Source organism: Opisthorchis viverrini (assembly GCF_000715545.1).
Source record: "Opisthorchis viverrini unplaced genomic scaffold opera_v5_200, whole genome shotgun sequence".
In the NCBI taxonomy this organism is placed as follows: Eukaryota; Metazoa; Platyhelminthes; class Trematoda; order Opisthorchiida; family Opisthorchiidae; genus Opisthorchis; species Opisthorchis viverrini.
In genome coordinates this window covers 554,756-567,560 of record NW_008751855.1, presented here as the reverse complement: position 1 = coordinate 567,560, position 12,805 = coordinate 554,756, and the positions used below count along the sequence as shown (strand labels likewise).

Sequence of the window (12,805 nt, the reverse complement as noted above, 5' to 3'; positions counted from 1 at the left end):
TACCCGATTGATAAAATGTCCCGTCTCACTAGAACATCTGACTGTCTGTCGGTAGAAATGACTTCTTCGAAAAAGTCAGCAAAATATGTCCTACATGGTTTCTTGTCGTAGAGGCAACCTGGTTTCATTGCTGTAGCGTATGTTGGTCTGAAAAGTAGGGATACCTTTCTAGAATTTCTCAGGCCAGTGAGGCCTGCCCAAAATCAGACTTTCAGGAAGGCTTTAGAGTTGACACATGTGTATTGCTTCTTTGGCTACCATGTTATTGCGCACGAATGAAATTTTAGAAGGAAAATCTAATACAATACTCTGTCATGCGGTAAATTAATATGCTTCTGGTCAAACTGGTTGTTTTGTGCTGGAAAACACAGGTTTCAATACTCCATTGGTTAAAAATCCGGCTCGCGTTGTCTCCAGATCGTGTAGCTTCTGGGGCTTGGCGGAAATTTGAAATTTATTGTGGAATTTGGCAGCGCTTTTTCGGAAACAAACATTGGGTCATCAATTTGATCTAACCGCCATCCTGGGCCTAGCCTTCTTTCTAACTTGAGTAGAATGGGGAAGACAGAAGCGAAGCATCCCTGAGCATTGTAGTATCGATTGAGATACTCTGTAATTTTTCCGGTCCAGTACGCATCCATTTGGCTGCTAAGTATATGAACTCGTGGTGAAGGACTCTCTGTTGCTCTTTGATCTGAAAGTGAAATTTTCGGGGCGGTAACTTCGACGGAACGCTCCACCGCTTGTGCCTGCTGTTGTGTAGTCGAAGGAACTCCCACCCGAGGACTAACAAGATAAAGAAAGTTAATAAGCAAACGGCTGCGTAGGAAATAACGCGCAATCGATTACGAACTTTTGCTTGAGGATCTGGTAGTGGAATATTGGATCGAGGGGAGGATTTAGATTCAAGGCAGGATGCGACTAAATTTGTTAAGTTTGCCAAAAGTGATGCAGCTGCATACGTGTACTACCTAATACTATGGTTGCTTTATGGTAAAAAACAACGAACAAATTATGTAAGGGTCCAGATCTTAGATATTTGCGACGGTGTTAGGGAGAAGGCATATTCAGTCAAGAAGGACAGTAATTCATTACTCAGATTTTAGGCATACCGCTAAAGTGAACATTTGATTAGGTTGAAAATCATAGACACTTCGATAATCTTCCTGTCGCGTAATGTAGTAAGGCTGGGTGGAAAATTCTCATTCTCTCTCACTGGTCCCAGTACCCTCGCTCTGCGAGTTTAAACAAAGGCATACAGTAGTCTGATATTTCGAATAAATTTTCCATGCCCACTAGTTAGGTGTGCAATGTATTAGGAATGTGCTTGGCTTAAGTACGCTGGCGGTCATAATTTCTATCGCAGAGTATGTCCAAGTAAACTGCTTGGAGGGTGGATGGAGTTCCACGACAGCATCTCACTTTAAGTGAAAAGTATCTTACGTGATTTCAAAGCCACAGTGGTACATCACTTTCTCTGAGAAACTAGCAGGCCTTCTTCTTGAACACCCTCCAGTCCAGTATCCAGCGCCATAGATCTCATTCGGTTCCGATTTTTTCATTTCTGAGATTTTTCTGTTATCCATAGAGGTACTTAATTTGTCTTCATCTGGGTGTTCGTGTACACAGTTTTCTGGTGAACGTTGCTCAAGAGCCATTATTGATCTGCGAGTATTCATGTCTAATCCATAAGTCCCATCAGTTGTGTTTTGGACATCTCCTCAATGACACGTTGGCTTACTTTGAACACGGAGCCCATGCCGTGTGCGTGCTATACATCATTATTCGTTTTCAATGTATCTTTGTAGAAAAATGTAATAATGAGTACATCTGCCACATAAGTCGAATAACCCAGTCTTGTGATTCGATGTTTAATGAAACAACAGAAGAATAAAAAGTTGGTTCACCTGAGTAGTAGACTAATTAAAAAAATACTCAGCGACAACTCTGACAGACAACATTCTTCTTGAATATTCACATAGTTTTTCTTACCTGATCATCAACAGCGACTTCAGTAATCTTCAGGTCATGTCATTGAAACTTTTCAGCCATTTAGCTGAAGAAAACTGTTATCCAGCTTGTGGTTTCCATTTTATGGACAGTGATTATTGACAAGTTAAGGACTAGTTAATCAGCTTACAGCAGCACAGCGAGCTATTTATAGAAATGGTTTTAGTTTTTCCCCGCTAGCTTGCGTTTTGGTTGCTTAAATTGAGTAACGCTTAAGCGAAGGGAGACGGATATCATAAGATAACAGGTCAAGAATTCACTTGACTACAGTCATTGACCTGTAGATATCTTTTGGCCACATATCTCACCATCCATTGTTCCATTCATAGGAACTCACTCATCCTGAAGTTTTTCTGGTGAGCAAGAATTGGTCGATAAGGGCCCTTCTTGTAATCCAAGGGAGACTTGAGGGAATGAATGAATTTTGTAACCATTAATTTACTGGGAAACCAGGCCCATCTCACATGAATTTTCTTCTTACTTGTGGAGATACTATATGAAATCTGTTTTCCAGTCACTGCTAATTTGGTCCTGACCATCCAGCACGGAATATATGCATGCACGTACTCAGTATGTTGTTTGAATTTACAAATGCTCTAAATTTTTTTTATGTTTCTCATCATATCATAAAATCTAAGGTTTCAAAATGGTCTAATTGATTTTTGAACTCTATCCAATTAAGAATAAGTCAGTTAATGACTACAAAGTTTACATGGGTCCCAAAAACAAAATTTCGTAACACTAGTCGGCGCGTTGTGAAGGCACCTTCTACAGAAACTGAGACAAGTATACCGTTTTCTCATCTTTTGACCAAATCTTACCAGATGCTCATCCAAATTAGTGACATCCACTTCCAAATTTTTGTTTATTTAGACCACTTCATCTAAGTGCTATTCAAGCAACCCCCTTACTTTTCGGTTTCATACGTTACTTACTAACTTCAATCCCTTTTCATTCCAGCCTTTGCGAATGAAGATATGGTAGAAAGCATGGTTGGACCAACAACTTGGTTTGGGGTCATGCAGGTCGTACATAGTTTTTATGAACTTTTTAAATGATGAAGAGTTCGAAACAGCATTGGAGCAAGAGCCACATCAAAAATTATTGACAATGTTATGTTACCAGAACTTTTAATAAAGCACACTAAACTACAAAAGACACAATGAAGAACTTGCGGGGTTTTAGTGCGAACCAAAGATAGCTTACATGGGATTCCAAACAAACCCTTACAAATAAAAAGTCTCACTGTGGGAATTGTAGCCATTATTTGAAGTTACGTTTGGTGGAGTATTTCAGTGTTATTGGTCTGCTGTGCAACAGAATGCTAAGCTCTGATGCAGAAGAGATTGTCCATCAACTGGGCTACTCAAATTGCGATCCCGTGCAGTCATTATAGGGCCGGTTTCACATTGATCCTCACATGACGGCTGCGTGAGTTGTGCTACCTTTGTGTGCATCTGGTTGGATTCGGTTTAGTTGCAAACAAGCACCGCCTAATGTTCATATCACTTGCTTAAGCCCACGTGACTCTCAAGTCAGTCTCATTGAAACTGTAAGATTTATCGTTTACGTGAAGTGCTGATGTCTTGGGAAGATCGTTTAGGATCAAGATGAACCGATTTGTTTACCACAGTGTTTCGTTGCTGTCAGAAATTAAAAAAAACAGTAGAACTAATGAATCGACTCTCAGTTTTGTAGATTACAAAGAGCCACTTAATTAGTAGAGGCTGTTGAAACATTTAGTGAGCACACGGCTATTTTAATAACGATCCTTGCCCTATTATGCGTCTGAATATAAACAAGTATGTGCTGAGACCCTTGGAAATAACAGTATCAAGCTTCACTGTACCCGTGGATAATAAGTGAAATATCCTAAGAAACCAGTTAGGATTCAACATAGAAAAAGTAGGTGTGCATTTTCAATTAGAAAGTAAAAAAACAAAAGGGTGGACTCATTCGATTTTCCAAGGCAGTATAAGCCATTCAAAGCCTTTGGTTTATGTGTGGATCAATCAGGCGGTTCATTCAGTTTGGTTACTCAGTCCCCGTGCCTCTTAGCAAACAACTAGTTAGAACACTATACAAACATGCCAAGATCACAGGTTGTACGAACATATCGGTCAGCGCGTAATTCAATAACTCGTCCACTGCTCTTCCAGGGCTACCTAACGAGAAACCCTTTGGTTTACGTTTGTTCTGAGAGTAGAATAAATCTTCTGTAGAGGCTGGGAAATATTATATAATGCTTCAATAAACTAATAAGTACGTTTCGCTGTATGTAACTTGTAAATCTTCTGTCTGGTATTCTCAAGACTTGTGCACACAACTTGCAAACTTCACCGCAGAGTGAGCTCGGCAGGAAACAATAAGGAATTATGGGATTTAGGTCCCTGATCCCAAAAATATTGGCAACAGGTGTAGCTATCATTTAGTATAGCTGTACGCGGGGTGAAAAGAGGAAGGCAGACTTGGCAAACGCAAAGATGGAGACAACTAATTAAAATGTTGAACTGAAATTAGCACCGGAAATTAGATATGGCTAGCTTAATGAGATGGATTATAAATTGATGTGTAACTAAACAAAGCCACATAAAAAATCGTTGATTTAAGTGAATAAACTCACAATATTATTGTTGGTTCTTCGCTAGAAGTTGGCTTGTTCAGGGTTTTTTCAAACAGGTTGGTGAATTTCTGCAGTGGGAAATCAGAACGACAGTGAAAAAGCCGTGTGTAAAAATTCTCCACTTCATAAGGTGCGGTAGTAATGCGAAATACTTGGAGTGGTAAGCACAAGCAAATGGACCTTTGCTCATATATTCATTGTTCATCCAATCTTCTCGCAGTTTTTTGAAATAATTATGAGGATTTCACAAAGATAATTTGAGCGGAATACATCAAACACCTTTTATAAGTCGTCATCATTCATCCAGGATGGCAGTGCTGCACGAAAGTTACGATCCCACAGCACACCGCGTAAGAAGCCCGAATGTGTAAACTCAATTCAGTTCCCAAGTGATCTCATATTGGGTTTTGTATGTCTGCCAGTTTTGTGCAGTGGGTGTGGAAATGTGACAACTAACTTTTTGTCATAACTTTGATATCGATTTTATATTTGTTACAGGGAGCAGTGAATTATTATTTGCAACATCCCGTTTTAGTCGCCGTCGGTTGCCGGTAGCAGAATTGTATACACTGAAACTGTGGGCTCCTCTTTTTTGCGCACTTGGGGGACTTGACAGAGGAGAAGGTTCGCAATTGAATATACCAAGCTGTGAGAAGACTGAGGATTTCTTGTTTTAGAACCACTTACGTTGTCTGCCAGTTCACGTATATCCCAGTGGTCAATTCTTCAGCCTCAAAACCCAACCGAAAGGTTCAGAACAGTTGTGTTGAAAACCAAACAGTGCTCTATGGTGGGTCTACCTATTGTTTTCCAAAAGTCACTAAAACTTTAAAACGTTCATACTCGATAAAGCGAGTGAAAAATTGAACAGCGAACAGTTTTGTTTTCACGTGGACCCCACGTCCAGTTTGAGATTCTTTGTTAGGTTTTCGGTAACTTGGTGGTCTCCAAAGCGGACACAACTCACATCATCTCTTTAACAAAAACGACCTAATCGTTCCAAAGCGGACACAACTCACATCATCTCTTTAACAAAAAAGACCTAATCGTCAAGGGCCAGCGGGAATTCTCAGCCTTAGATCTTATATAGCAGTAACAAATCATACTCCGTAAAACTTACTCAGTATGCTTGTTTACACGCAAGACGTTACATGGTGAATTTCCCAGGGTTACTCTTTGTAGCGGTGTATACAAAATTATGGAAGCCCTAGGATACTTCATTTTCATTTTTACTTTTGCAATATTGTCAACTCTCAGCTTTTAAAGTACACTAATGCTGTGGATGTATGAATTTCAGAAATGCTGCGCTGCAAGGTTTCACCGTGACATTCCAAATATTTTGCTGTTTGATCTTGCCGAACACAACCCTATTTATTAGGATTTTTTAGCTAGCTCATATGTAGGACCACCAGCTCTCTACTCCAGATTTCGCTCAATCCATCTGTGTGCTTTGGAGAACAACCGAAATTTTGTTAACTCTGACTATCTATAGGTTTGTGGCTTGCAGTATACAAGGCCGTTTCTTGTGACGTATCGTAAATTAGGTCAATATCCTCAAAAGGGACAAACGTTGTTGCCTGGACGGTTCCCCAAAACGAGTACCTTTGATCACATTTAAAGTGACATCATTTGGAAGTGGGAATCCTCATGCGTTTGACCTCACTGGACCTTGACACTTGTACCTGGATATTGAATAAAAACTTGCAATTATTGAGAATTATTTCAACGTTGAATGAGTTGAGGCCAAGAAATGTTCAGTGACTCACCGACACATATTTCATTTTCGCCGCGTCTTCCCTAATAATCTGTTCAAAGACTTCAGGAGCGATATCTGACGGAGAGTGATTTTGTTCCAGTTGAAATGCCTTGTAGAATGTCTCGTCATCCATGACAGGGGGTTCGCGTTTCTTCCTCTGTGAAACGGATATGAAATAAACGGGAATGCGGTAACTACTTTCGTACTACATTGATCGAAATAAGCTCAAAACTTCATGGCTAGTTAAGATCTTATTGGTTCTTGTACGTATCTTGAAGAATGCCTAGCTATCTTACCAGAATCACTGACTCAAGCATTTCTATGAGCTTCACGGTTCTCAGAATGATTAAAACACTGCTAGCACCGAAACTCCTTAGTCTTTACTCCCATTTCTCAGATATTTTGTCATTTTTAAAATAGCACATGGCAAGGCTGATTACGTTGTGTTTTCATTCATTACTCGAGGATTCGTGCAATACACAGAGTAGATAAAAATGCAACGGTTGTCTGAAAAATGTAGCAGCTTTTCTATTTAACCAAAGGTTTTCCAGCAGCGCTATACGTGTTGCTTCAATCTTGGTGTCCAAAATTTCGTTAGGCTACAATCAGTATAGTTCTACGTCGCAAATTATGATAGACAGAGTGTAGCGTTTACTGATACGTGTTTATCTCTCAAAGCGCAGGCCAAGGATGGCACCCGCACAGTATGCCGCTCATAAGCTTCCTGTGGTCCTTGCGAACCCTGTTGAAAAGTGTGAAGACAAAGAAGCGCTACAAAACTCTGTTCAAGAATCTAACGGCAGATACGCAGTGTATTAAAGTTTACGCTAGTCTTAAAACGTGAACATATTAGACAAATAAATCAGTGGAGCAGATTTTGATAAGAATACCTACTATGACCAAAACGTTTCTCTATCCGGTCATTTCATTAGAGACTATATGTTTAGAACGTGCGGTGAAAGCTGTTGTCGTCATTATAATAGCGTCCTCGGTTTTTATTACCTATAAATTCCACTCTTTGTTATGCAGTATTGACCCGATATCCCTCATCCATTACTTGATGCCTGTTTTTCTGCAATGGAAATAACGATCTAGTGTCTGTTTTCGTGAGCTGACTGCACCAGAGAAACAATATTTGGATGTTCTTCGAATCTCTCTTACCAATAGTATATCACACTCGCTGTGGTTTTAAACATTGGGTGCAATTAAGAGGTGATGGCCCCTAGACGTTTTTCACTTTGCCAGTTGACCGGCTGTTTCTTCGGAGAATTGTGAATGAAAGTGCAAGTTTTGAAACGTGTTGTGGGAGTATTGTTAGTTTAATTTGAGGGCTAATGAAACAATGTGATCAATTGACCTTAGATTATGATTGTTTCAAATCACTGGATTTAACGTCGCGCATACGTGCCACAAAATGTGTTGCACTAATTCTAACAATGAGCATGGTTATGTATGCAATTATTAGTCCATGTGGATAAGAGTATCGGGTGATGAGGCAGCATCGATGAAATGAGTCATCAGAGAAACACTCGCATCCGTGTTATTATAAAGAAATTCACTCGTTAGGTGGAGAAGGAAGAGAGTGAGCAAACAAGTCGAAGCCACCTAACTGTTTTTGACGGTGGTTGTGACGTTGGTCGGGCACAAGTCGTCATGTTAGTTCTGTGTAGTTTTTACCACTTCTAGGCTATCGAATGAACACCACGACATTGATAGAGATTCAGCTATAGAAATTGCATGTTTCATCAAGTGTGGATGAACGCTTAAATTTCTCGTCAACCAACGCATTCTACTTCAAGTGAATGTTCGCGTAAAAAGATTCTAAAAGTACATAACCTTTGAGAAGAGCTCACACCGTTTCAGTGACTAAACATGACATCTATCTATTGACTGGCGTAAAAAATTTAGTAGATAAGTTGGCTGGTACAATCAGAGAAAGGACCAGGTATCAGATAATGGGCATGGTCAAAAATCTACTTTATTATGGCGCTGCCGTCATTAACCATCAGTTTTTGTTAAATTTGGGAATGGTTTACATGACCTATAAACTTCAGTAGTAAAGGAGCACGCCCAGGAAACATAGGATACCATGTTGCGAGTTAGTCTAAGCTGGAAGGTGACCTGTCAACGAACTCAGCATTATACGGTGGCGTACTAGCTGTCACACTGGAGTTGTCTGCGGTAATGATTTACAAACTTTTCTTACTGGAACTAAATTTCAAACGGACGATCGTTTTTGAAGCGGGAAAGTTAGAAAAAAACAACTGTGGATCAAACTTTGTTGCGTTTTAAATATTCCAGACAACCGAAAATTATTAATTAATTAAAAGCCTTTGAAATCACTTTAGTCAAACTGAATGTGGATGTTTGAGCGTTGAAGGCACTTTTAAAGCATCTGTGAGCCCGACTGACCTATATTCAGATTTCACGTACCTACTAGTGTCTATACCATGGATGAAAACCTGAGATCTGTAAGTACGTGTGATGAAGATTTGACGAAATTATTTCTTCTAAGATTTAGGGCACCGGGAAACCCTGTAATGTTTATGCTAAAAGCTACTCACAAGTTTGCTGGAAACTCTTTGACATCATATGAACGGTTTCGTCCCTCTTCATGTTCATCAGGTAGGTGTAGTCCCTGAATTTTCTCCAACCTTGTGTTACTTGAACCCAGGTTACACAGGCTTCAAAAAAGCTTCAGCAACCATGTGAGCATTTGTTTTTATGAGAATATAGTGCGATATAAGAACTACCGTAAACACTCAAACATGAGATATAGAACTGTTGAGAGTAACGGCGAAATGATAAGTATTTTGTAGAAGGATATCACTTGTCTATTAGGCACTCACTGATCCATGTTTTGCTCTCTGATCACCCATTGCTGCAATCTGTTGGAACGCTGCAGGAGTGATATCTGGTGGTGGACGGTTCTTCTCTTTTTTATATGCCTCGTAGAAAGCATCTTTGTCCATTTTAAATTCCTTTATTGTTCTGTCCTTCTGTGAAATCGTCAACTGCTTACTCGTGTTGTCTGTGCATTGCTAAAAAGATCATGGCTTTTAAGTTACCGTATGTCGAAAGGCAGACAGGCTGATTTTTGTTTCATGAATTTTAACTATGTGCCGGATTGGTTGTCATATAATTCAAGAGTATTCTTTGCCAGACGGTAGCATTTATGCGCCACCATCGATCCAATCATTTCATTTATACGCGCATTAGCCTCTTTCACCATGTCTTACCAATAGCTTCTAATGAATAGTTGAAAACTGAGTGCACTTTAAGCCTCATGCATCTGGATTTGCTCTGAAAAAATTACCACCTGTTCACACTAGATGTCTCACAGTTTTAAGGATGAAAGTGTTACCATTGGTAACAAGGGTTTGTGTTGTTCATGTATATAGAGTTCTGATAACACTTGCTGAATTATCAGCGCAATTTCAGAGTGCAGTTTAGTTTTCATGAAACCATCCAATCAGATTCATCAATATGCTTTCACCGGATGATATTTTTTTGAACGTTGGCATCTACTGTTCAGGTCTGTACCCTTCTGAGCCAACAGTTGGACTTTAATTCTTTAACACCATATCTTGAGTGGTATTTCCACTGTTTTTCATTTTTTGGAGAACATGATGATTGATTGACACAGCAGCTTTCACACTCTTACATACTTTAGAGCCGGCATCCTCTCAAGTCGCTTATTTTTCCAACTCGGTTTGCTGACTTCATCCGGGTCGCGAACGCGTAGGGTGTAGTGGCCCATTCAGAGCGCAGATTTGAAAATATCCATGCTCATGGAACTAGATTTACAACTGAAATGAGACGGTGATATGAACGGTCCATGGAGATGTCCTCAAAACGCCAAGATTACAATAAATACATGTACATATATATGTATACATACATTGGGTTTTACAAGTTGTGATCATCTAATAATCGCCAGGCAGAAAGCCTGATATTTTCGTTGCGCACGATTTCGGCTAATTATTTCAACTGAGATGCATGGGAATTATTTGGTTGCTTCTAAATGAGAATTGACCTTTAAGGAGTGTCACTGTTTGTTACATTGGGGATGGGCCGGATTTTAAAAAAGGAGGTATTACTTTATATGGGCGTAATACACTACTAATACGGTTGCTGAGCATTCATCGACTGCCCAAGACCGGTTTCTCCCATCTTGGTATCTCTTTATTTCTGTCGAGCTGTCTGGGTGATGTGCGCCTACAACGACTTCCTGACCACTGGTCCATCAATAAGAGTTGTGCTACAAGCACCCCAGCTGACATGACAGTATGATGCATAATGACCAGCGAAACAAAGTGAATATCTGCCCATATAATTCACCGCGGAGACGTGTAACAGAGGAAGCAACCTGGTGTGTTAAGCAGAACTGTTTTGTTGTTCCAACAAACAAACTTGAGATTAAAGCGAAGTACGAAGTCTCAATTTCTACTAGTTAAGCAGCTATGAATCTGGGTATAAGCATTTCTAAATCCTCCTGAAACTCAGCGAAGGGGGAGGATATTTATTGCGAAAAGACAAGTGGAGGCTTATGTAAATTCCCATCAACACAACAGGCTTTTCTCAGTAAAGTATCTGCTTTCTACTTTTCGGCTCACAACTTATAACAAACGCTCATAGAAAATACTTAGGCTGAAGTTTGTTATAAGTAACAGACTCGTCGCTTCCTCTAAGCCATAGATTCAACAGATGTTTTTGCCTTCTTTGATAGATTTCATAGCACAATCAGTACCAGTAATGAGTAAGCTGACTATTATTTCAGGGTGGGCCTTCAAGTAATACTGAGGCAGCAATCTACTAAAATCGAATTCGATGCACGTGGACACACTTAATTAGAAAACGAATTGACTGGACACAGATGCAGCGTGTTTGGTTATGGGTCAACTCTCAGAATAATATGCTCTCTATTCAGTCAGCAGCAGTCCTCAGGCTGAAAAGCGGCTCAGAAATATGAGTACTGTGCAGTATGCTTGGTTCCTATTCCCAAGTGGAAACGGAAATTTTTCGTGTGCCTAAGATTTACGTTGTACGCGTGACTTTCCAGTCAGTGGGTCTAATGATCAGAAACCGAAAGCGCAAAAAGGTCCACTCGACCCAAAGAAACAGAATTACTGAAATGATGACATCCAACGAAGAAATTGAATGCAAGTGAACCAGGCTGCAACGCAGCGACACGTGAATTGTAATCCAGTTACACAAATTACACACAAATAAAGCTTCCTGTGCTAATCATATTAGACATATGGGGTATAACTTAGAAGTGGATTCTGAGAGGAAATCCGACCAAGCGCACTATGCCAATGTCTCCTTACCTAATAAAAAGCGTTTTAAAAGCGCTTTGCGAAGCCCGATGTCCAGATGAAATATCACGTGGTCAACAGACAATATTTTTTGCTACTACATGATTACTGATGGTGGTAACCATCAGGGTGTACCTGAAGGTGAAAATCTAGGCCGGAAGGTTTGGTTCTATGGTGTCCGTTGGCTTGTTCGCTGAGCTGGGCAATTTGATTGCAAACGTTTCATCACCAATCGAGGTGACATCATCAGTGCGTTATTGTGGAGCGTAGCGTAGCAGTGCGGTGGGTTAGTGGCTGTGCACAACCACCACTAGAAGAGATGAGATACCCGGTGCATATTAAATTTCCTATAGTAAACAAAGGAAATAGATTTTAAGAATCGCGACCCGTTGCAACTAAGCTTGGTTCATTTTAACGAGGACCACAACTGAGTCCCAACTGATTGGTAGATGAAATTTGGTCCGCAACGAATGTATGAGTGTGCCAACCGTGGAAAACCGACAAAAGAAGAAGGATGAATTATAACACTGGAAATTTCTCTGTTTTTGTCAGTAACACTTGAAAATATACCCATTCAATAGGAAACAGTTCGAAACAAAATCCTTCAAGAAGTACAGAGAAAAGCAATTCTCAAACTTACAGATTTTCCATATGAGCAACAAGATCATTGAAAATGTGCATCTAAAATTAATCAAAATCAATTCATCGTTATACTCTGACAAAAGACTACCGCCTAGCAAGCTCATATAAATGCTTCAGTAAAAATGACCTTAATCTGCCGCTTGGCGCTCAAGGTCACTCATATTCCTGGTGCAAATTCCTGATTCGTTGTTATAACTGCTGTCACGTGGAATCGTGTTTGTTTTGCACTTTAGGAATCACCATATGACGCCTAAAAATAATAGATTGCTTGAATCTACATTAAAACTGTCAAGACCCAATAAGGCGGATTGTTTGGACGACATCCCTTAAGTGTAAAGTTTCAAGATACATGTATGGACTGCCGCTTACTTTAATTGTGCAGTCAACCGAAAACAATAAAACCTGCCTACCTTCAAAGCAGTTCGATTTTGTGGCAATCCAAAACCTGTGGTTTAT

The 12,805-nt window shown here is 39.9% G+C and overlaps 1 protein-coding gene across 1 annotated transcript; it reads right to left on the bottom strand.

Annotated features, from left to right (window-relative positions):
- Positions 1-224: 224 nt before the first annotated feature.
- On the bottom strand, positions 225-12,415 carry T265_08040 (hypothetical protein; the record flags this gene model as incomplete). The annotated part of the gene is made up of 5 exons (XM_009173734.1): positions 225-786; positions 4,634-4,701; positions 6,400-6,546; positions 9,239-9,430; positions 12,348-12,415. 4 exons carry the CDS (start codon positions 9,359-9,361, stop codon positions 390-392), a joined length of 735 nt encoding a protein of 244 aa, XP_009171998.1.
- Between the last annotated feature and the right edge of the window lie 390 nt (positions 12,416-12,805).